Source organism: Eubalaena glacialis, chromosome 5 (assembly GCF_028564815.1).
Source record: "Eubalaena glacialis isolate mEubGla1 chromosome 5, mEubGla1.1.hap2.+ XY, whole genome shotgun sequence".
Classification (NCBI taxonomy): Eukaryota; Metazoa; Chordata; class Mammalia; order Artiodactyla; family Balaenidae; genus Eubalaena; species Eubalaena glacialis.
In genome coordinates, this window is record NC_083720.1 from 95,980,879 (window position 1) to 96,006,947 (window position 26,069).

Sequence of the window (26,069 nt, forward strand, 5' to 3'; positions counted from 1 at the left end):
CAAACAGGGAAGAAATAATTTTTCCTGAGTCTTTTTCAACTCTTCTGAAGGTTGACAGAGGCCAAGAGAATGGAATTTTTAAGAAGAAATGGATGCTTATCATGAGTGAATGTGACAGAAAGATTGAGGGAAATAAGGACCAAGGTCATTGATTTGATATCTGGGAGTTGGCCGACCACCTCTGGGTTTCTGGACCCACTACTCCACTAACCTGCTTCCCTCCAGGTCCAGAGGGTCTAAAGAGTGAGTGAGAGAGGAGGGAAACAACAAGAATTTTCCTTTCCTTCACTGTCAAATTTGTTATTTCCCTTTCTTTTGTCTTCTCTTTCAAGATGAGAAGGTAATGGAATCAAATGAACATTCTACAGAATGAAAGAGGCTTAATTATGTCCAGTTAAGAGTTGAACTACTTATTCAATTACTCATATACATAAATAAATTGGCCATTACATTTCCTTCAGTCCCAGTTATATTTTAATTCTTTGCATACTTCAAAGACATTTTTATTAATGATTATGAACATAACTATCTGAATGATAATGAAAATTGAAGATTCTATGAGTCTAAATGCCAGAGTTGGGAGGCCAATTAGTGGTCATCTAGACTTACTGTCTACAGAAACCATATTTTCTTCTATGGTGTTTCTAGAAGTAGTGGCAAGGAAATCTCTATGTGGTCTGTTTTTAAATACTTCTAATAATTTAAAAACTCTCCCATTTATTGTTCTGTGTGTCTTTAAAGGGAGGAAAACTAAGAACAGAGGGTGGCTATTAAAGAGAGGCTCAATAATTCCTCTCCCATACGATAACAGTTTTCAAACATTTGAAGGGCTGTCATATTTCTAAGTCTTCTTTAATGAATTCATTCAATAAACATTTTATTGAGGGCACTGTGCAAAGATGATAAAAGCTGCTCCACCCTCTAAAAATGGGAAGTTGCAAAAGGAACCTAATTTTTTGTATCCTCTCACATCCCTCACTTAGCCTACACATTTCCTAATGGTTCCATGCCTTTTTTTTTTTTTTTTTTTTTCCCAGAAGTATGCCTATGAGCTGGCCTGCATCAGGACAGTAGAAGAAACATTTGTCTTTTGCCATCTTCACATTGAATCCAGTAGTCACTGTCACGTAGTCTGTACGTGGCAAGTTTGTCAAGTCAGATGTTTGTGGTGATTGCCAAAGATATCCCCTTGGTTCTAATGGAAGGCATTACTATATACAACTGAAACCCTGGTCATGTGGAGAGCATCCAAGACTGTTCAGAAACAACTGCTTGGCCAGTTGTGCTGAGGAGAAACCCAATCTGGAGGGTTAAAAGAAGTAGCACATTCTCATGCTGTCAGCCTCCCTAGCAAATCTTTCCTCCCTCCTATGGGGGAAAAAAATGGAAGCTGTTACATGGATCATTGAGTCAATGCCTGAATCTAACTTCCTGATCACAGGGTAGAGAATTCACATAGTCAAAACATAAAGTCTTTCTTTTTTAAACCTGGTATAGAATGTAAACTTTCCAAACTTATCTGATTTTTGGTAGATAAGAGTTGACAAACCATCAAGGGTATAAGCAAAAAGTTTGGCAAGAGTATTTTTCGCTTAGAATAAGACTCTTAAAACAAAAGAGTTCCCTTTTTTCCCCTCATAGAATATTTTATAGATGTGGAAATACTAAAAATAAGGATTAAAATTTCCACAGAAATAAATATCTCACAGCAGGATTCTCCATAATATTTCCTCTCCATATGTTTAGTACCTCATTTTTACACGTCATTTGTGGTCTACTAAATTTAGACTAATCATCTTGGCTATGTAGTTGCAAATTACTAAAGAAAGCCAAGCTTATGGAAGGGAAGGTGTGTGTTGTTCTTTGGGTGTTGTTAATTTTCTCTATTAACAGGTAAAATATTGAATAAAGTAGTCAAAATAAGGAAAGTACTTAGAATCGTATTTAAAAGCTTGCTACTTCAAGTAATTTCATGCCTCTCATAAGATGATATTTATGGTGATTTCTTCTATGTATAAAAAATATGTAGGTAGCCCTACCAGAAAATAATGCTAGGATGACATAAGATTCATCTGGCATTCATGCTGTTACTACTAATGACATACAAATATAGCCATATGTTTGCAAGCTTTTCTGAAGCAAAGTCTGTACTGTATCATCTCTATGAATCCGCCTACAGCACCAAGTGTGTACATAATTACAAAAAAGGGATATACTTCTTGTGCTGGTCATTTGCCTGCTTGCTCTCAGATTCATTCCCATTCTTCCCTAGTTCTGCCTGTATCTCAGGATCTACATTTCCCAGGGTCCCTTCACAAGTGGTTTCTCAGTAGGTTTGGCAAATGGGAAGCCTTGCTGGATTACTTGGGAGTGGGAGAGAGAAGTAGTCAGGGCATTTTACCCTCTCCTTCTCTGCTTTGGTGGCATCTCTGGCATTGGCTATGTTCCCTCCATAACACCAGTTCCCATGGGATAATCATTCCTATATATTTCAGATCTCACAAGATAGCCACTGAGAGCTTCCAGCTCCCAGTAGATGGCTCAGCTTCTGAGCCCTGGTAGCACTCTGTCCTCCCTACATTCCATCCACCCGAGTGGTGGTAGCAGTTTCCTGCTTTTCCACATTTTTTAGGATTGCCTCAATACCTTCTTATTTGGCTTCCCAGTTCTTCCATTTCCTGTAACCAATCCCCTGCATGAAATTTCTTCTGTTTGCAATGCCCGAAGTGGTTTCTATTTTTCTGAATGGCTCCTTACTGATACAGCTCTTGGTATCAGGAATGGTTGCAGGAAACTGATATTCAACATGGAACCCTGAGATTGGGTTGTTATCTGTTTGACCAGGAATGCAGTGAAGACCTCTTTATAGGCAATAAATGAACACCAGTAAGTTGTGGCGTGCAGCAGCATCATGATTACTTAATAAGCTGTGGTTTCTTGAGACTAGTACAGGGTTAAGACAACGCTTTGGCCAAGTAACTGATGCACTTGACCATTATGATAATAATCATGATTAACAAGAATTATTAGATGGTATGGATGCTTCTGATTGCTCTGAAGAGTATACACAAAGAAAAAGATAAACCTAACACCTTAAACTTTTAACATAAAACCTTAGGCTTCATAGCCACATTCCATTGCCCTGTAGTCACAGGGCAGACATGGCTGATAATGCAGATTGAAAAGTTGCAACATTACTTAAATGTATAGTCCTATTAGTTATTTTATGCTAAGATAAGGGCTCTGGATGCAAAGGAGCATTTCACTGAGACTTTGGATGGTAACATTTGCGCAGACAGAGATGAGGCTGCAAACTCTGAAATTTCCAACTTCCTGAATCTTCCTAGCTAGCAGTAGTTCTCCCCTTGTCAATTTGTCAATTTAACATCTCACCCAAGGCAACCAACCCTCACTTGCATAAAACCTTTGCATGACTTCACTTGTGGCATTTGCCAGAGAAGAGGATGCTTATTCCCCATAGAACCCATTCTAACCATCCATCATTGTCTCTAGTCTCATAACAAAAGTTCTATCCCAACATAGCCCAGATGGAAAAGCTGGTACAGGACCTGCTCCAGTGAAAGACAGAAAATACACCAAAGGAGCTGCAGAATTTTGTCAGTTTGTATTGAAAGAAGTCTTGAAAACATGTATAGGAATATGTCTTAGTCCATTCAGGCTGCTATAACAAAATACCACAGACTGGTAGCTTATAAACTACAGAAATTTCTGACAGTTCTGGAGACTGGAAATCCAAGATCAAGGCACCAGGGACTTCCTTGGTGGTCCAGTGGTTGGGACTCCGTGCTTCCATTGCAGGGAACACGAGTTCGACCCCTGGTCAGGGAACTAACATCCTGCAAGCCACGTGGCGTGGCCTAAAAAGACAAACAAACAAACAAAAACAAGATCGAGGTACCAGTGTGGTCACCTTCTGGTGAGGGCCCTCTTCCTAGTTCATAGATGGCACCTTCTTGCTGTGCTGTCACATGGTGAAGAGACAAAGGATCTCTCTGGAGCCTCTTTTATAACACACTAATCCCATTCATGAGGCATCCAACCTCATGGCTTAAGCCCCTTCCAAAGGTGCCACCTCCTAATATCACAAACTTTGCGGGTTAAGATTTAAACGTATGAGTTCTAGGTGACGTGATCATTCAGATCACAGCAGAATATATTCTAAGACTATTCAGAAGAATGGAGTTCAGAAGACTGAATCAGTGTGAACGTACTGACATGGGTACACTTGCCTGGGATTCAGGATTAAGTGTGTTGATTGAAGCACCAGGGGGTGGGACTAACCCCGTTAGGCTAGTAAAATAATGCCAAAAACATGTGAGGCAGAGATGGCAGAATGTGCTTGGCACATTGAAGAACAGTGCTATCAGACAGAAATATGAGCCACATACGTAATTCCTAGCTTTCTAGGATCCATATTTTAATCTAATTTTTTTTTAAACTATCATTTCAAGTGCTCGACAACCACATGAGGCTAGTGGCTACCACAGTGGGTAGCACAGGCATAGGCAAAGGCATCTGGAGAATCCTAGAGATGAGACTCTGGAACGGGTTCATAATGTACAAACTGCTTAGCCGCTCCCAACCATACCCTCACCTTGAAGGGCCCAGAAGACATTCTTTTGCCACAGTATTAAGAAATACATTTGCGACAGGAGCATATTTGTGTAAAGGACACTGGCATCCTGTTACATAGCAGCATTAGGTTGTGGTTGTATTGACACTAAAAATGGTTAGACATGAAGAAGGGTTCTAGGAAGATGGCAGAGTAGAAAGCACCAGGAATCTGCCTCCCCACCTAGACAACAATTACACTGGCACAATCTATCTGAGAACTCTGGAGTCTACTGAAGACTTGGAACTTCCAGGGGAAGGCTTGGAAGGTAAATCGGGATTAATTTTGGTCAGTGTCAGCTCTTAGCATAGTAGCAGCTACCCCACCCCCAGCCACGTGGCGGGCAGCTGTGCACCTGTTCCTGGAGCAGCCAGCACACAGCTTGCAGGAGGCAGGATGAGCCAACAGAACCCAGTTCTCCAAATATTGGGGATCTGTGCTCTGACTGCCAACTGCTGCCTCTGATCACAAAGGTGCAAACACAGGGAGATCAGCTGGGTGCTTTGTGACCACCTAGAGGGGTGGGATAGGGAGGGTGGGAGGGAGACGCAAGAGGGAGGAGACATGGGGATATATGTATATGTATAGCTGATTCACTTTGTTATACAGCAGAAACTAACACAACACTGTAAAGCAATTACACTCCAATAAAGATGTTAAAAAAAACACAGAACACAAAGGTGCAAAGTAAGAGGCAGCCAGTGCTGTTGCACCTCCCCTCACTGTTGCAAGCCCCTCCCCCTCGGGCTGAAGTGACTTCCAGAAAATGTAAAGGGTTGGTGCCCTTCCCCCTGGAAACATCACAGCACAGCCTGTGCAGAGGAATACAACAGAAGAAAACAACTTTCCCAAAGAATTATAAGACCTGGGCTAACATTATGACCAGCTACTGGAGAACCGTGTGGAAGTGGATTTTGAAAGCGCTGGGCCAGAGAGACCTCAGTAAGAGTACATAAGAAACAATTTATTGACACAGTGGCACTCTCTAGTGATTCAAAATTTAAAGTCTTAGCAGGGAGTCCTGGAGGCAGTCCTAATATGCTTCTGGCATGACTCCTGAAAACTTGGTGTGGCAGGTCCTGTTCCTTGGGAAGCATACTCTGAGACGGAGATTAGTGTGCAGGAAACTTATTACTTTAGGAAGTGCTCTCAGAATCACACCCCGTGAAAGGAATTAGAACTGGACCAAGGGAGAAGTTGGGTTACAGTGAAGTCTCAACAGAGGCACCATGGGGAACTCTGAACATCTGGTGGGTTGGCCCTTCAGAGTTGCTGAGGTGTGGACTGAGACCAGGACTTCATGCCCACGCTGCCCAGGCACTGGATGTAGGCTGCCCCCAGGAACGGGCCATGTGGGGCTCACCATGCTAGTGTAAAGGTTCACCATACTGCCATGAGAAAGTACGGGTGCTACTACTACAAAATGGGAGGCAGGAAGAAGCATGTCTGGAACCCACGGGATTCACTGGGCGGCTCTTGGTAATTTCATGCCCAGGGATGGGTTAGCAGACTGTTTACCAATGGCCCAACAAGCATAATACATCTTGTTGGGATGAAGGTCTGGGTCACCCAACGTTAGGGAAGCAACCTAGACCACTGATGTGGTGGTGCAAAGCTAGATGTGGAATGCATGATGGAAGAGGGAGGATGACATTAATCATATATTAATTGTAGCCTCAGCTCCACCAAATGTTTCTCGCTTTCTGCACCATCTCCCACCCCATTTCTCCACTATTATTGTATGGGATACCTGCAGGAACCTGCTTAGTGGATTTGATAGGTGTACAAACATGGATAGGAAAAGGAATTAACGCCCATGGAGCAACCCTTGCCTCATGGGAGATGGGACTCCACAAGCAAATCCTCTCCTCTCCTACCCCTCATGGAGACAATTTTGAGGTGCATTCCATTCAGCTCTTCAGAGGGTCAGTGGCAGGTTTACGCCCCAGTTGCCCACAGAGGATTAGCTCAACAGTGCATCCTTGACTTGGCTTTCCCTCCTTCCCTGTTTCATTCTTCCTAGTGCCCTACTCTGCTTTCTTGGGATCACTTCTTCAAATAAACCACCTGCCTGCAAGCCCTTGTCTTGGTGTCTGCTTTTTGAGAGAAACATTTCATGGGATTTAGTTTCTTAAATTCATTTTACCAATGAAGATGTGTTTTGCCCAAGATCACATGGTGGAATGCAAGGTCACCTGGTGAATGTCTTGATTGCCCTGTGTGTCTTCTTAGTAAGGCAGTATCCTGAAACCTGGTCCCTTCAAGATCCACTTCAGAGGTGAGTGATTCTACTTTTGGAGGACTTCCAAAATGCTGGCCAACATCAAGGCCTCTGTAAAGAGATGGTCCTCAGGGTCAGTGACAGGCTCACAATGGGTCCTTAGTAGAAAAGACAAATCAGTAGGCACTGAGCTTTCAGCCTAGAGATTTGATGTTCTTAGCAATCTGTTCCAAAATAATCTGTCAGTATCTTCCCTAAACACTTGTTAAACTGGGCAGTTCAGTTTTTTATTATGTTTCACTCAAGAATAATATTGAATTATTCATTCAAAAATAATCTGGTCCCAATCACACCATGCGTTAATATCATTTTTCTACTGAATATCCCTAAACATAGCTTTCAGAATTCCTAATTATTTCACTGTGTGCCTTTCCCTCTCCTCTTCCAAGATTCTAAGACTTAAGATACCTTTAACTAAAACACTTCACTATTTTCTCCTTAATCATAAATAGAAGAGGATTTGGAAAGTGAATTCTTGGAGAATGGGGAACCTGTCCAACTTGTTCATAGCAGATACTTAAATGTCTGTTGAATGAATTTACTCTAAGTCTTGGCAGGTTCACCTGTTGAGATTGGTCAATACTGGTAACTCGGCAGATCTGTCTGATGGTTGTCTATCAGTCAGGACGGGCTAGATTATGCTGTAATAACAAACGTTTATTGAATTAAGACACTGAGATTTGGCGATTGTTTTTCACTCACACTACATGTCCTATGTAGTTCAGCAGGGGAGCTCTGTTCATCATTACTCAAGGATCTAGGATGAGAGGTTTGATCTCAACATACGTTGCTATGATCATCAAGGCAAGAAAAGGGAATATGACAAATTGCACACTGGCTCTTAGAGCCCCACTCAGAAGTGACACATGGCCCTCTGCTCAGATTTCTTCAGCCAAAGCAAGTCTCATAACTATGACTATCTTCCAAATCTATTCTAAACAAAGTGTTACTTAAGTAGTAATGTAGTTTTCACCAGGAAAAAAAAATGTAGTATGAATTTGTAATTTTTGCCTGACCTTGGCTCCCAACTTCACTTGGGAAGAAGTTATGCTGAAGAGATATGCTGACCTTAAAGCAGACCTTTAAACTGCACACATAAAGAGTAAAAAACCAAGACAAAGGTATGCAGTTGCAAAATGGCCATTTATTGCCTACAGGGGAAGGAACGGGAGGGAGAGAAGGGGAAGTACACAGGTGCGAGGAAACAAGCATATATTTAGCCCTATACATCATGTGTGAGCAGTACCCAATCTCCAAAATGGAAAAAAGTATTTTGTCATCTGACATAGTAGTTAAGGTTCTTAAGCACCTCCCTCCTGAGCTGCCACAAGATTTAAAAGGCAGGACTGCTTTGATTAGTCAATGTTCACATTAATGAAAAAATACTACCACCCAACTGTGTCCTTTTGCACGCATATTTTGTACAGTGTCTATTGTGAAAAACATCTCAGCTGAGCAGTTTGGTCAAGATACAGACCTCATCAACTGTTTAACCGTAATAAATAGAAAAATAAAGCAGCTGGTGATTTTGTCAGAGAGAATGTGTTCCATAAGAGTAGAACCACTTTCTCCGGGGATGACAGAGTGTTAAATGATTAGAACACCACAGAACCAGTCTATCAAACATTAAACACTAGTAACCTACAATTACATGGCACTTCATTAAATCTTCTGATTAAAAAAAAAGAAAGAAAATCTCAGATTTTAAACTGATTATTAGAACACAATAACAAATTGATTTAGGGCTTGGCTTTTTCTTAGGACAAAAGCAAAGTAAATACACAACCTAAAACAGTAGAACCTGTTTTGGAATAGCATCAATAGAAACTACCAAGTTTGCAAGGAAAAAAATTACCAAAACTTCTTGTTCAGTTTTAAACTCATGTGCTTTGCTTTCCAACCATTAAATTAGTTACAAAAACACTTTAGAGGCCACAGAATGACTCAAATGTATGCAAAACAATGGATTATTAATTTAATGCCAAGAAATTAAAATAAATGAGCCCTTCCCTATTCAAATGGTAAACTGAGTGGAAGAGTCAGTCATCTCATGGACAATTAGTTGGCACTTGTTTTATGGTTGAAAGAAATCACAATAGAAAAAAAATATAAATTAATCCACGGTGAATTTGACCAACACCCTGGCCCTTTCAGAGAGAAAAGGTACATACACACTCTCAAAAAAATCCCCAAACAAAAAACCACCTCCCTCCATGCCACCCCACTCCACTCAGACAACAAAACCAAAAGTTGAAACATTCATCCCTCTCAAAATATACTAAGTACTCCAACGAATCCTACTCCTCAGCTTCTCCTAGATGAAAGAATTGCTTGCATGTGGACAACTGTATGAATGCCCATAGTGCACTTCTCAGTGCTGCTGGTGTTTAAGAAATTTGCCACTCACAACACTGAACAATTCCACACCCAGTGTGCAGTAACACAGCCATCCAAACCACACCCCCAAAACCTGGCAGAGCACCGCCCAAGAATTTCAAAGGTAAGGAAATATATTTTAAGCAAATTAAGCACAGAGAAAGAACAGTACAGTTTCTGAATAAATACACACCCAGACTAGTGCATCACTTACTGCATCAAGATTTAAACAAGTAGCGGGAAACTAAGCCTGTTCAGTAAGAAGCAAAGCCATTGTTTGACACATCAACGCTGAGCCAATTGTGTGAGTTAACTAATTAAACAAATGTGGTACATATAACCATTGATAACTTGAAAGAAAACAGTCATATAGCAGTAATTAGAAATTAACACAAAACTGAAATGAGCAAGAAAGGACCACTTCTGAGAGGGCTACCATGATTCTTACGCTTTCGAGTTAAAAGTGACAGACATACAAATAGGGAAATTATCTAAATTTGGGGAGACTGTTGTAACAAAAACAACAACTAGTAGGCGCCAAACTATATGCCTTCTGAAAGTTTCTGGAAGCTGAATATATCCAATGCTACTGTGCCAAAAGACTCATATCACTTGGCATTTGCAAACACTCTTCATAATGTGATTTATTTCTGATGACACAATTTCTTGTGTCAGTACAATGCTACTAAATTTTACACCACTGCCATAGAAAATTAACATTTAATATGCAGAAATGTCCTTATTTCCCATGCTTTGAAAGTGAAAATTATTTTACTTAAAATTCCATTACTTTGATGTCATAATGTTTGTTGAATAAAACCTCAACATGCTTGTTTTCCTTTGGTTCCAAGAATAACCAAACAAACTTATGCCAAAAGAAATTACTAACTAGGCTAATAAAGCTTGCTTTTCCTGGTATTTCCCTATTTCTTACAGAACTTGTGATTTAACAGAGAAACTTACACAAGGCATTTGGTTATAAACAAGAAACATGCATGTTCTCCCTTACCACCTTCCTGAAAAGAACTACTTTTTTCTTTCTGTGGATCTTGTTCAGAACACCCTGCAGTATAGGTATAAGAACCTTCTTTTTTCTTTTAAGCTTTAAGGTGACACACAATGAAGATGTATCATGCTGTAAAACACAAGACGCTCTTGGCATCCTGTTCTTAAACAGATTACAACTTTGGTAAATAAACCAGGTTAAGATGTACTAATCTACTTAGGTTTGAATTCAAATTTAGTAATCATGAGGCTGTTAAAAAATTACAATCACTCAAAGCAACCATAAGTATAAAATTTCTCATCTGTCTACAAATTCAAAACTTTAAAGCTCCTGGCTTAGAAAAATATTCTTATTTCCCTAGTTAATTTGTGTACCAATAATTCACAGAGTTCTACAAACATGATACAGTTCAGAAGGAAAAGGTTAAACAAATCTTCTACACATTAGAAAGGTGTCTTTTTTTTTAAGGGGGAGGACAGGTAGAAGAGAAAGACTACCTTACAAATGTGAGAATTCACATTTCTGTCAAAATGTAAGTATATATGAGTGCTATTTTGAAAATGTGCACTGAAGTCTTTGCTTGCTATGAAACCATTATTCTCAGGGCCTGCCAAATGTATCAGAAACTGATGACGTTTTCTGTGACTGAAGCTACTGATCAGTCAGTGCCTTTTACAAAGCTATTAAAATCCCTCAGAAACTTAGAATATAAGACCTTAGAAACAAAGAAGTAAGTACTGGGGATACAGTCAATTTTTATTGCTAGAAAATCTAGCCTTGGATTGGGAATGACGAACCATATGCCTCTGGTTCCATCGAAGAACACATTTAACTTTTTTTTTTCTTGTGCTTTCTCTATTCTTTGCTATTTGATTTGAAAGTATACATGGCACTAGTGATTTTTAGAAACTCTTGGAGATGCAAATACAAACTTAATCTTTCACCCATTTAATGGTATATACTTAGGAGATACAATTTTAAAATGGAACACCATATGATTGCCCATGTTCCAGTTTTAAGGTGTCACATCCTCAATTCTAATACAACCCACCGTAGAATCAAGTGATATGAGCCTTCGGGATCTTTCAACTTTCTCCCTTGCTTCTCTGTGATTTAATAGGTAACTTTAAAACACCAAATAGGGACAAATAAGAAATGAAGCTTTATATTTCTGCAAACAACAACACTAAAACACAGTGGCTTAATACATTCACACAGGATGCTTATTAGTAAAATTAAATATTTGCCTATGAATATCAGAAAAGTAATTTGAAAAGAAAGAGCTCGGAACAAGGCAAATGGGAGGGAGGAAAAGCTGGTCTCAGAACCCATTGTGCCATACCTGACTTTAACATGTGATATTCAAACGAACGTTCACACGCCTTACATCAAAGAAATGAAACAAAAATATTCAGCTACGTTGTACAAAAATTTTTTTTACATAAAACATCATAAATCTTGAACAGATTTACTATATTTGAATTCTAAAAAGTTGCCTATAGAATGGTGCTGGGATTCTGTTCTCTGCTTGCTTTTAGGCAGTGCTGTTGCTTAAAAGTTGACACCAGGCACAATATTTTAAAACAAAGTCAACAAGCAAGGAGCAGTAAGTGGATTTGAGCCTTTCCCAGATGTCAGTCCTGAGGATGCTGCAAGACTCCCCATCAACATGTGTAAAGCTATGAGGCGGATACTGATGCCTGAGAGAGTGGGTGACGACACGCACTGTATGACTGTTGTAATGACAAATAGTGCAGTTTTCCCCTCCTCAAACAGCACTGTTTCAATAAATTTAAAGAACACTCCAGTTCTTAGAAAAATATCAGAAATCATATTTAACAGTTAAAAGAAAACATTATCACAATCTAAAAATGCCCCAATTTTCTCTCATCTTCAGATAAAATATGCAGCAGCCCCATGGCATAAAGCTTATTAACTTATTCTGAGAACCAGAAAGTATATGAGCATAAATATTTTACTTTCACTGAATATATACCATATGTCATTCACCTCTTCCTTTTGGCTTTTCATGCCAAAGGTCCAAATGGCATGCGTTTTTAACAAGACAATACTGAGGAGAGCAGCATTTCTGATCATCTGAATTGGCAGCTCAAAACAGATACCACTCCTTTTACAAAGGGAACAAAGGGTGAAGGGTGTGTGAAATTTGGGCAGTGGGCTAAAGGGAAACCGTGCACATGAAATTTGGGTCACCATGCCCCAAGTGTGTTTGCCACCCAAAACATAACACAATTACCTACTTCAACAGAGCTACTACCAACATTTACTAAAACCACATTAAAAATACACAGGATAATGAATGGTTTGAAAGAGTGCATTTGGAAGCAGAGAGAACCCAATTACACACCTTCCTGCAACAGAGTGCCTCAATCATACACAAAATAAACTTAAGCTGTTTACAATGTTTCCCAATTTTTTTTATTTTTCCCTCTACATTTAACTATTAAAAAAGTTTTTTATTAATAAATGGGCTCCTCTGTGGTTCATATACAATCATAAGTGAACTTTAAATTCCATTTTATACAAACATCTCAAAAAATATTGGGAGTGAAGTATGGTAAGAAATATTGCTCACATTGCTAATTAACATGCGTAGATGAAAGGAGGAAAATGTTTTGTTAGTGCATATACCTCCAGAGCAGAAAACCCACCCAAAACAAAAGATTTAAAATAAAACATACAGTAGCTGATTACAAAAAAAGGTAATGTCCACAAAATTAAGTTTTTCATGCTATTCTACTTTCCAGTACTATGTAATCAATTTGCATGGCTAGATGTTGAATGCTTGAGGTATATAAGAAGGGATACCTGCACATTGAGGAAAATCTGTCATCTTAAGGGTTGTTTCTTTGTTTATTTTGTTTATTCTGATATCTTGACATTTTCAAAAGAATATTTTATTTACATCAAACTTCACTCAACTATAATGACATTCCAATTATAATAGATGACAAACAACGCCTCTATCACTAGGCACTTTTAAAAGGGAGTTTAGGTTTTACAGAACCCTTCTGATGCAATCCCATATAAGACATTACATCAACCCACCTCCCTCGTCGCACTAAAATTACCCTTCAGGGGAAATATCATATTATGTAGCCTGATTAATTTACTATGGAAGAAATTAGTATAAAATGACCAAAGGAAATGCATCATTTAAGACTAATAAAACAGCCTAAGATGTCAGGTTTGAAAGAGGAGACAAATTGTATATATTTAAAACTAATTAAATAATTTAAATTTGACCTGTACTTTATATATTAGTGAAACACAAATATAGGCTATTTTCTTTTAAAATTTCATTCACATAATGGAAAGTTTCTTGTTTATTAAAAATATCACATTTTGAGACTAGAAACAGTAAAGTGCATGAAAAGTTTAAAATATAAATTTCAGAAAACTCTTATAGCAGCAAAAAAGCAGAATAAAGAAAAACTTAAAAACACAGACACAACCTTTTCCTGTTACTGTGCCATAATTAACATCAAGTAGCCAACCAATTTTTCCCCCATTAAACGGTATTTCAATCACTGCCTCTTGAGTCACAGATTTTCAACTGGCCCCTCCTGGGCGAAAAAAGGATTCCAACATATCTAAAGAGCATCAACAGTTGGGAATAAACCAGTAGCTTCTTAATTCAACCCTGACAGACAATGGAAACAAAGATTAAAAGCATATAATGGCCATTTGGCAACTAGAGTCAGGAAAAATGATCCAAGGTTTTCAACTACTCCCTGTTCTCTCTCTCTCCCAAATCCTTCCCACTGTCACCTCAAAAAGCCAAAACCAACAGCCACTTGACCTACTCTGGGAAACACATGAAATATTTGTAGCTTTCTTCTTCTAAAACTTTGATCAGGGCCTTTTCATTCAGTAGTTATTTTTTAAACATTTGACCATAACAGCAAAAATGATACAGATCATATAATATCTGTTTTTTCCAGCACAACCAGGCAGAAAAGGGTGGATGGAAACAATAAAAAATACTGGACACTAATTTTGTGGGCATCCTAAATAGACCAAATTCTATTTTCAAGATGTGTGGCAGCAGAAATTACCCGTTGTTTTCCTATAAAGAAACTGAAGAGACAGGCTTAGAATTAATACTTCTAGTAAGGTTATAACTAATAGGGGAACAAAATACAGAATGATTCCTCAAAAAACAAAACAAACAAATAAAAAAAACCAACCAGCACTTGCCCAACAAATTGTTGTGTGCTGTTAAATGCTTGATTTTGAAAGCATATTGTGCAATCACCTTTCATTCCTCAGTTTTTCTCATTATGGCTAGTTTATGTACAGATCTAGCAAATTTAAGTGCTTTGTTAATGTGCAAATGACTGGGGAGCCAAAAATCAGTTTGTTATCATGGAAAACAGAAATTCAAGGAAGTTTCCTGCAAGGCATGCCATCATTCAGTTTAAAATCTTATATTTATAGTTTTTAAAAACTGCCTTTCACAAAAATGAAAAATGGTTGGCTCACTTGAAACCATTCAAAAGAAAGTATTTGTTTTGGAAAAACAAATACCCTGTTGTTGGGCCTTGAATCGGTGATTTATCAATTATGAATGCTGACTCCTAATATAATATGAAGAAGGTCCAACTTAAAAACATGTTAAATTAAAAATTTGGAAAGAGAGTGATAATACTTTGGTTCCAGCCCTAGTGCCAAATGATACCAATATGCACAAAATTGTACAAAATCTTATAGCAAACACATAATGAAAGGAACCTGAAGAAGCAGCTTAAGGATGGCCATACTTCACTCCTACATACTTTGATTTACAACTGTACAGGTCCATAGTAACAGATCCCCGTCTTTGCGGGGCAGTACTCCACTACCTCCGATTAGGCAAGTGAACACCATTGACAAGAGGCAGGAGTGGAGGGTGGAGTTCAAGTTGTGTTAACAGTGAGAAGTGGTCTGAAGGGATGTGAGGGTGTGGACACCCAGTGATGTTGTTCTCAACCAGCCATTGAGGATCTAAAGGCCCCAGGACACCAAGCACGTTCATATGAGTCTTGGAATAGAAAATGTAGTCAATCACGCCCTGAAAAGAGATTGGGAGTTGGGAAAAAAAGAAAAATATATGCTTAGATAAAAGAAAAACTTACGATACATAAAAGAACAATGCATAATTTGTAAAAGCCAAATACCTGAGTAACCTGTATTTCTGGTACACCTGCTGTCTTCACAATGGGTCAAATAGAGCTCAAATCTTGAATGGGTACTACATGAAATAAAGGTGGCTGGACAGGGAAACACAGTACCCTAGTGGAATCATAAAGCCTTGCACATGTGCATAAGTGGTAAGCAAACTGAGCAGCTAAGCACACCAAATCATGTCTAGGTAGCTTTAGAACTGGCTTGCTTGGGTCAGTGAAATCTAATTTATCAGTATAAACAATATGGAAACTGCACTGACTCTGTTACAATAAACAGAAAATCAGAATATCTATACAAACATATACAAAGTTAATGAAAAGTTCTGACAAGAATAATTCTTTTCATGATAACTGGTATGATTTTCAGTTATTTGTACATCAATCAAACACATCTGAATGAAGCCACTGTAAAGCATGTTTTCAGATTTGCTAACCCTAGTTCAGCTTTCCCAGATTTTATACATATATACAAAATACTGCACATATTTAATCATTCTAATCTGTTCTTAACTTTAGAATATTCATTTTCACAAATCCTGGTGTACTATAAATTCTGGATTCCTTGCTGCATAACAGTACCTCAGCAAAAAACATTCAGTAAAGACCTATCTATGTATTCAGTTGTATCTCTCAGAGCTAGATGATTCGGTTTATCTGAGCAGTAAAGTTTCAAAACTAGTGTGCTTTTTTTGCCCCAGACTATGTATACAAGAGTGTGAAGTCAGATTTCTTCCTTCCCACATCAAGAGAGCCTGAGCCCAAGTATGAAGAAAGAGTTCCACACCTGGAAATACCTATTCATAAATACTATACACAGTGAGTTCTAGCTAATATTTTTTAATGGTATCACAGTGAAATGGGTTACTTTACTAAAAGAAAAAAAAAAAAAGAATTCAATGAAAAAAATTATACTGTGAAATTTCGGAAACAATTACCTTAGTTTGCTGATTTTGACATGACCAAGACCAAAACAACAGAACAGTTCTTTTGAGGGAGAGGGCCTTATTCAACATTAGATACTTTAACCTTACTTTACCACAAATTAAGGAACCTACGTGAATCCAGGGGAGTACTTTCTGCCATTAATGCTCCAAGTCCAAATAGTCAAGAAATATTAGCGCAATGTATTTTTATCCCTTCATTTTGGCTAATGCCTAGTTTTGCAGTGACATTTTAGGAAAAGGGTTGACAAGAGTTACAGTGGTTTTACTTTCTTTTATGAGACCACCCTTTGCTTCAGCAAACACATTTAAAACATTTGTGTTTTAAACAAAACACAAACAAAACATTTTCAATTATTTATGTTGAATAAAACCTCTTATATCTTATCACTTTATTATAAAGTATCATTATGCACATTAGCTACTAGAGTTAGAGAATCCTTTGCAAACATAGGCCCCAATAAAGATGTTAAACATTCCAGAAAGTAAGAACTGGAGATATCACTTGTAACTGTTTTCTTGGTTTGAAACATCCAGAGTAAAAGCTCTTATCAAAATCCTTAGCAAGTTCATGTCTGAACTCGCCCAAATATTTATACATATGTAGGTACAATTGTACACTGTATCATATTCACAAAGAAGGTTACAGACTAACGATTCTTAACCTTTTCTGATTCAAACTGTTTCTTTTTTAAAAGACCATAAAAAGGTGGGGAAAGTCTTTATATTAGTAAAGTCTATAGGTAAGTCTATAGAAGTGTATATGAGAAAAAAGTAAAAACAATGAAAATAGTTTGAGGTGACATTATGCTAAGCTTTGTTTTGTAAAAGAATGTGAGAAAATTATACACTATAAATTTCACAATGTGTTAACAGAAAGATTTACTACTTGACATAATAGGAAAACTGTCCTTCCTCTTTTCATTAAATGGTTCAGACACACCCTTAGATTGGCGCGGGGCAGGAGGGGGAGCAGGTGATGGTGAAAGCAGCAGCAAGTTTGAATTAGGCTGTTTATTCAACTTATCTGATGTTATGAACTGAATGTTTGTGTTCCCCCCAAATTCCTATGTTGAAATCCTAACCCCTAACCTGATGGTATAAAGGGGTGGGGCTTTTGGCAGGTGATTAGGCCATAAAGATGGAACCCTCATGAATGGGATTAGTGCTCTATAAAAAGAGACCCCAGAGAGCTCTCGCTCCGCCATGTGAGGATGCAATGAGAAAACAGCTGTCTGCAACCCAGAAGAGGACCCTCCTTAGAACCTGACCATGCTGGCACCTGATCTTACACTTCAAGCCCCCAGAACTGTGAGAAATAAATTTCTGCTGTTTTATAAGCCACACAGTTTATGGTATTCTGTTATGGCAACCTAAACTCACTAAGATACCTTGTCTACAAGTAATTCTCCTAACTGCTTACCCTTCAAGTCATTCCAAATCAGTTCTAGACTAAATGACTCTGAGTTCTAAATACCACTTTTCTACATTTCTAATTTATTCGAGAACCAAGAAAGTAAAAAAATGCTAAGCCAAGTAAACAAAATTTAACAGTACTCCATTGATGCAATGGCAGAATACTATATTTGGATCTGTATTTAATGCTAATCACATGACATTTTTACATTTGATGTTACCTATCCTTTTTTACCAACTGCCTTCAATATTGGCACAGCACTAATTACATAAAATGCTTTGTATGAAATTGAAAAGTTTATTGTCTGCTACTTGGACCAAAAGCTTAATTCTCTCTAGTCAGGTATGCCCTTAGTTTGTTCTCTGATCATCCTTCTTTTCCATCCTATTCCACCCTCCCATCCATCTACCCCGCCAGCCAGCGTATTTATCTTCCCATTCATGCCTCTCTCGCACGGATTTATAGTTCTGCCCTTTCTCATCCTATCCTACATATGCAAACATCAAACACTCTCTGAGCCATGCACTTTTGGTTCTTTAACTGTACTTCTTTAGACAATATAAATGGTTCAATAAGATTCTTTTATTCACTTATTAATACATGTAAGTTCTTTTGAAGAAACATCAACAAAAGATTTGAAAACAACTCAGATGATAGAGGAAGATGGCTTAGATTAATATTCTAAACCTTATTTCCCTAATTTTTACTTTGTGGATAAGGTAAAAGTAACCTTTATAAAAGCCTAGTTAAGGTAAAAATGATTTGGTTTTTTTACCTACACACAAACCAAAAGAACAATAAGAGTTGTAGAATTACTGAACACTTATTTTAAGGAACTTTATTTTAGGTTTTCTGGGTTGTGCTGTGCTGGCAGAGCTGTATTATATACCACTGTATAGGATTTAACCTACAGTAATCTGTGTATCATTAAGTCCCGAGGTTTTCCTTTAAGCTTACACAAGAAGCCGTGGTGTGATAGAGTCAGCTAGTACTTGCTTTCTTAGCACTTCATCCCAACTCTGTGTTCAACGGTATGATGTTGGGAGCTTGAAATCTACTACAATGGGAGTACATGTACCACAGAAATCAGCAAACACTACAAATTTGGCCTTCTTTTTTTTCTCAGAAAGCTGATTATTAAATATTTACCAGCACATTACTGCATATGAGTGATCTGAACAAAATCAATTATCTCTGAATAGTATTTTCTACTCTAACAGCAAAAATACTAAAATTAGATTCAACTTCTAAACAATTCTTTTCCACTTCTTCATTACAAAAACTGACCAATAACATAAGCACACAAATTTCCTTTCTTCTTCCTACTATCTGTTTCTTGGAAAGGGGCTAACAAGCACTGAAAATGGAAAAAGGTTATCGGAGATGTGTAAGAGCCCAATTCATAAATTTCCTTTGGTATTTTATTAAATTCCCCATCTAGGATTCTTACTCCTAACCACTTTCTAACATCTGCATTTTTTCAGGATAGTATAAGACTTTAGGATAGATGCCTGAAATGCCAGAAAGTCAAACAAAGGTACAATAGAAGAGCTACAGGCAGACAGAGTGATTAGAAAACTGGCAAAGGGAAAGGGACTGACTACAGAAAATCACTATCAATCAATGTTTCAAAAGAACAACTGGTTTTGTACAACTGGCCCTCTAATTTTTTTTTTTCTTATTGTGCAAAAAAAAAAATCTTTCTTGTCCTTTTACTAAGCTGGAATGGTCTACTGCCTGGGCATTGATTAGCATGACAACACGGATATAAAATAGACCCTAAGCACAACTTTCTCTAACCCGTCTCACAAAGAAACCTGGAAAATGTAAAGATAAATAAGATATCAATGGAAAGTACTAAGAAAATTTTGAGGGACTATTCTACAGATTCATTCAAGATGAATGTAGCTATATCAGGTTGCTTATTATTTGGATCCTTACTGAAAGTTAGGGATGGTACGGACGAGTGAAGATTAACTATATTAATAAATATAAAGTGCTTTTGAACAGTGCCTGGCACACACATAGTAAAGTATTTTGGGATTTTTTGCTATTATCATGGTTATTTGAAATTTGAACAAATAAGGGTTCAAAGAGAATTCTCAAGTCAACAATAACCACCACAAAACCTAAGAAACCTCCTTACATTATGTGCACACTTAGCCAAGACATTTTGAGAATGTAAAAAATCCTGAAGATTATACTATTAAGCATAAATAACACATATCTTTCTTGTCACATGTTTGTATTTGACATAATTTCTATGCCAACCCAGAGGCTGTCACTCACTTTGAAATCAAAGGTGTAATTGGTGTAAGGCATCAAGTTATTTTCATAGGCGCTCTTCAGTTGGAAGCCATGTGTGATTCTCCCTTCTGAGCTTCCATTCTTTCCATTGCAGCTGAAGTTCATAAGACACTCATTGTACCTTAGTTCCTTGAAGTCTTTATGGTTGTCAGCTACTCCTCCATTGCTTAAATATTCCACGACACCTAGTAGAATAAAGAAGGAAGAAACACTACCATTTAGCATTTAGACCTTACAGAAGACTTCATGGCCAAAATCTGTTGCCAGGTGCATGCACCAAGTTCAGAGTGGTTTTACTACACTGAATATTTACTTTTACATATGAAACTGCCTTTTTGTTGTTGATGCTAAAGAAATCAAATATCAGCAATTTCATATGGTTCCATCAAACTGAGGTGTATCTGCCTACTCCAGAGCAAAACATCCTGATCACCCAGAAATATCTTCAGTTTTCTTAATGGTTCTTCAAGCTGAAGGTGATTCCCAGGGTCTAGGATGGCATTCACCAGGAGGGTCTTGACCCTAAATATTTTTAGAATATTATTCCAAAGCACTATCTCTTTAGCATTTTACCATTCTATGCAGTCAATCAACGACTTCTGGAATATGTAAGATATAGCATACATAATAAAAAAAATTTTAAATCATTGACAATAAAAATAGATTTTGCATCTTCAACACTGCAATGTCTAGCTTCAGCTAGGCAACATCATTCTTTGTTTTGAGCTACAGTGACACTAAACAGTACATTGTATGCTGGAGGTATACCACTTGGTCAAAAATATTAGATGTGTCTAAAAAGCTGAAGAGAGTAGAGGCATTCAAAAAAAGCTCACCACTTCCACTGAATAAGTAAACATGAAAAAAATACCACAACCCTTCTTATGACGATGATGATTACTAAAGTTTGTCAGTCATCTCTTTCTATTTGTGATCAGGAATGACAGCAACATATATAATGAATACATGATGAGCGCAACATCAGTAGTGTGAATAGCTGAAAAGGAGCTATCATTTATCCAGCAGTTACTACATGCCAGGCACTGCTGTAAGTGCCTTACACACTTAAATCTTACAAACAACTCTATGAAGTGGATAAAATGATTATCCCTTTATTTAAAAATGAGGAACTTAGCCATAGATTGCAGAGCTCCTAAGTGGCAGAACCAGGATCCAGGCCTGATAGTCTGGCTTGAGTCAACTCAGCCTGCTGTGATGCCAAATGATAGCTCATTGGCTTAACCAAATCAAATGAGATGGGGAAACCTGTGCTTGAGAGCAATTTACTCAAAAAAAAAGAAAAGGATTAAAAAAGGAGGACATGGTTAAGGTGTCAACGGGCCTAAGGGCTGAATACAAACATTTGTGAAAGGATGATTTCGGCATTTATTTGCTAAGGAGAAAAAGCAAAGGTGTTTTCTAGATTTGAGACTTTTATTAATATTACAATTGTAGGCATTTGGGTTATGTTATATTTATTCTTGAGTGGTTATTTTAAACAATTTAAAGTAGCTTACTGAAAATATACAAAATTTAGAATATGCCTCAGTAATAGCAAAACTGTGATGCTTTAATGTTTTACATTTGAATTTTAATATCTAAGTGCAGAACTGATTTTTTACAAAGATCTAGAATAATTTAAGTTAGGACATAAAGTAGTTAAGTGGAGCTCAAGAAGTAATGTGAAATCCTAAGATAATTTTGATTACTCTTCTGCACCTAATATCAGAATTCAAGCATCATTTAATGAATTCACTTAAAGGTTGCCAACATTATTAAACTAGATAGCTACCTGTGCTGCATATTTTCTGGTTGTTTCTTCAGGTCACCCTTCTCCACTGCATTCTGTGCGGCAGGAGGCTGACCTTTACTTGCATCAACTGCAAACCCCTCCCCGCTCTAGCTTCTAGTTGGATTTGGTCAATGGACAGCAGTGGCGAGAGATCAGAGGACAGTAGCAGAGTGAGGCAGGGATATATATTCCCCTGGCTCGTCAGTTTGCAAGGGATTGATTGCATCCCAATTCAAATCCATCGCTCCTATTACATGGCCCTCTCCTCGTAACTATTTTTTCCAAGTTCTGATAACAGCTCCCACCATTTTTCCCCCTTAGGTGTACAGGTGGTGAAGGGTCCCTATCTCCCCTAGTGGCAGGGTACTGCATCCTTCATTGTTTTGTGTCCCTAACCCTGCACACATCTTTGGAAATAGCTTAACTAAATAAACTCTCCTCAATTACTCCATGTCCCATCCCTGGGATTCTTACTGATACACTCTATAATTTAGAAGAGAAAGTCTCTACTCAAAAGTTAAGAGCTAACTGACCTTTCAACTAGAAGTAAAAACGAAACTGAAAGTGAAGAGGAAATGATGTTATAAATACCTGAATCTGGCAATGAGTTAAGATCTGCACATAGCACCAGCGGGATGGAATTAGGATCTGCAGTTGGGCTGCCAGGCCTACTTGAGGCTTTCTCCAGAATGTTTTTAACCTCTGAGACAAACATCATGGTCTGAATGAGTTTCACATCAGAATATTCTGGGTCCCAATGCATGTGGGCATTTGCCACTATAAGCAGCTGTTTGTCTGCAGCATGAATAGGCTTCATACCTAAATTTAAGCATTAGGGAAACAAAGGTTAAGATTATACTTTATGTATCAAAAAAGCAGTATCTTAAGGTTTTCTCCCCCAAACCCATAACCACTTCTTTATTCTTTTCCATTCATTTATATTTTCCCCTTTATCTCATAAAGTAGTTCTTAGAAGCTAAAGTGCTAAGATTCTGGTAATCCCAACATGCGGGTCGACAAACTGCAGCCCATGGGCTAAGTCTGGCCGACCACCTGTTTTTGTATAACCTGCATGAGCTGAGGCTGGTTTTACATTTTTAAAGATTCTACCAAACATTTTTTAGAAGATTGTGATAGAGGCCATATGTGGCCCACAGAGCCTAAACTATTAACAACCTGGCCCTTTACAGAAAAAGTTTGCCAACTCCTGCTCTCTACCCAAGTTAGGAGCTATACTGTGATGTAACCAACATTTAGTTATAGTACCTTGATTTGCTGAGCTTAGTGTAAACAAGCAGTTTAAATATCTCTGTCATTTAAATATCACAGTAACCTAGTGAGGTAGGTTTTCAGTTATTTGAATCACCTAAACCTTAATTTAAGTTCTTCCTACTGCCCAGTACTTATTCACCTTGCATTTCCTGAGCACATCAGTGACAGGGTCAGCAGTAAAAGGCAGTAACATTATATTAACCTATACAAAATAAAGTAAGGCAGTGAATTTGCTATGAATCTGCTACCAAAACAAATTCATACCACACACCCAAAAGAAGTAATGTAAAAATTGAGAATTAGGGAGTAGTGTGCTCTCAAAGTCTGGACATGGGTTTCACACTTGGCTTTATTACTAATTACTAACCTTTATTTCTAATCACTTAGCCATTCTGGTGTTCAGTTGAATACCTCATTTGGACAATGAGGTATTCAACTATAAAATCTCTAAGGTTATTTTTTCCCCTAAAATACTGTTTTATAATTCTGTCAAAATAAATATTAACATGGTGGATGAGGATAACACATTAAAAAACTTGCCCTTTCAAAGAGGCCATACGTACCTCTGAAGGGGCAAACTGTGAAAATTCAACTCCGTTAACATGTACTGACAGAGAAAAAAAGTGTCCATAAAGTTTTTAAGGCTCAAAACTCAATATGCATGGTACGATGCCATTTAAATAAAACTATACACATATATGTTAGTAATATGTAAAGAATGATTAAGAGTTACTTCGAGAGGTTATGAATAAGATGAAGGGACTCTCACGTTTTACTCTATGTACTTTTGTACTGTTGGAATATTAGATACATACAAAATTAACTTTTCTATAGAATTTCTATAAGTATCTCTTAACATTTTCTATTAAAAATATAAACTCTGCAGAAAGACCTGATTTTCTTAGTCTACTATTTTGGTAAAGTTTCCGTCTTACCAAGCTATAATTATCTTTAATGTTGAGTAAAAAAATAACTGCATTTATCTTTCATATGTGACAGAAATGGTCACTTTTAAAGCAATCTGATCATTCTCTAAGCTCTCTTCTTTTCCTGGGAGTTTCACAGTATCACTTTTGGCTATAGATTATATGTTCACTATACTAAATATTAAAAACTTGCCCCTTCAAAAAGGCCATAAGCACCTTCTATAATATTAAATTACTCTTCCACAAGTATAAGAGAGAGGTATTTCAGAATGTGAAAGTTTTAACTATATAATTTGTAATTACTCTTCTGCAAATTAAAAGGAGAGTAAAACTCTAAAAGAAATTCAATGTTCTCATTACCAGAAAAAAAGGTACCAAACTTTTGAGAAGAATGAGACTGGAAAGGACATAAAAGTCAGTAAAAATGGAGAGGCTAAAAAAGAAGAAGGAATTTAAAATCTCACATCAAAGACTGATTGTCTTTGATGATGGATAAACTGAAGAACAGTGAGAAAAGGAGGTTTGACAGATATGCATGGTCTGAATAATTCAATCAGTACTTAAGGCAAAAATCTTTTCTTCTACAGGTAGTAAGTAAAGAAAAAAAAATTAAAATAAAAGCCCTGATGTTGTCTTGACACCTTCTCCTTGCTCTTACCTAAAATACAGTTAAGTAAACAATGAAATGCTGAAAGGCAGGCAGTAGAGAGGGGAAAAAAAGGTCTGGATATGCAAAGTACATAATGAGTTTCTTACTTTGAAGGAAGCTATAAATATCTAAAGTGGAAAACAAAAGTACCAGGTAGATAAAAGATGCCGCTCTTACCCTGACAATGACTGAGATATAACAAAGAAATTAGAGAAAATGTGCCAAGTACTTAACCTTAAAGACAAAAGATTTCACAGTCAAGAAGCTAAAAATATGGCTAAAAGGAGAATCAAATCATCATAATTTCCAAATTCAGCTTAAAACTATTCTTATTTCAAATAACCTTCTGGAATTAATGGCATAGTAAAGACTTTCCTTTTTACAGGTTACCCGGCAAGTAATATTCCAAGATATAGATGACGCTTTACACAATTAGTGCTGTTTTCCAGCCTGTCTCCCTTAACTTTCCTCAAAAGACAAGAAAATAACTATGCAATAAATATCAGCAAGACTCGCTGCACTTGAGATGGTGTTTATTTTTTCTAAGAATATTTTAAACTGCACTCACCTGCTCCAAATAGTTCTTTGTGGACCTCTAATACCACAGCGACACCAATATTATCTTTTGTCATCACTCTGTTCAGCATAGCTTCGGATCCATCTGAATTAGCCATTGCCACTTGGTTAAATTCCACTGTATGCTTCTGCACCAATGTAAATCTAAAAGGTACAATGCATTAGTATTATGATATTAGATACTTGGACTATCATGCTAAAAGCCATTAAATGAAGGGAGCACAAGATATAGATGCTACTCATTGTCTCCCTAGTCACTTTCTAGCTGCAAGGGGCCTTGTGATATAGTTCTGGCCAATGAGAGGAAAAAGGTCTGATTACTGTAGAAACTTTCTTGGAAGTGCCACCTAGCAAAGATGGTGTGTGTGCATGTATGTGTATGTGTGTATTCCTTTACCCTTTTATATCTCTGCCCCTGTGGTGAGAAACAGGAGGGTAAAAGCCCACTCTGAATGGAGAAGCAGATGAACCAGTTCTGGACTGCCATTTTTGGACTTCTTGTGTGAGAAAATCACTCTCCTCCTACTTCTTTAAGCTACTGCTGGGATTTTCTGGTATTCAAAGGTGAACACAACCTTAACTAAGTCAGCAGATTAATAAGAAAGAACAGCAAGAGGGAGGGGATATGGGGATATATGTATACGTATAGCTGATTCACTTTGTTATACAGCAGAAACTAACACAACAATGTAAAGCAATTATAC

The 26,069-nt window shown here is 37.5% G+C and overlaps 1 protein-coding gene across 7 annotated transcripts in view; it reads right to left on the reverse strand.

Annotated features, from left to right (window-relative positions):
- Positions 1–10,041: 10,041 nt before the first annotated feature.
- CNOT6L (CCR4-NOT transcription complex subunit 6 like) overlaps positions 10,042–26,069 on the reverse strand; it is a 114,140-nt gene continuing 98,112 nt past the window's right edge. For all 7 annotated transcript variants that reach the window (XM_061192395.1, XM_061192397.1, XM_061192393.1 and 4 more), the window contains 4 exons: positions 25,358–25,509; positions 22,534–22,761; positions 20,133–20,335; positions 10,042–15,370 (listed from right to left, as the gene is read on the reverse strand). In XM_061192395.1, coding sequence (XP_061048378.1) covers positions 15,158–15,370; positions 20,133–20,335; positions 22,534–22,761; positions 25,358–25,509 — 796 coding nt within the window. In that variant the 3' untranslated portion in view covers positions 10,042–15,157. The remainder of the gene's footprint in view (positions 15,371–20,132; positions 20,336–22,533; positions 22,762–25,357; positions 25,510–26,069) is intronic.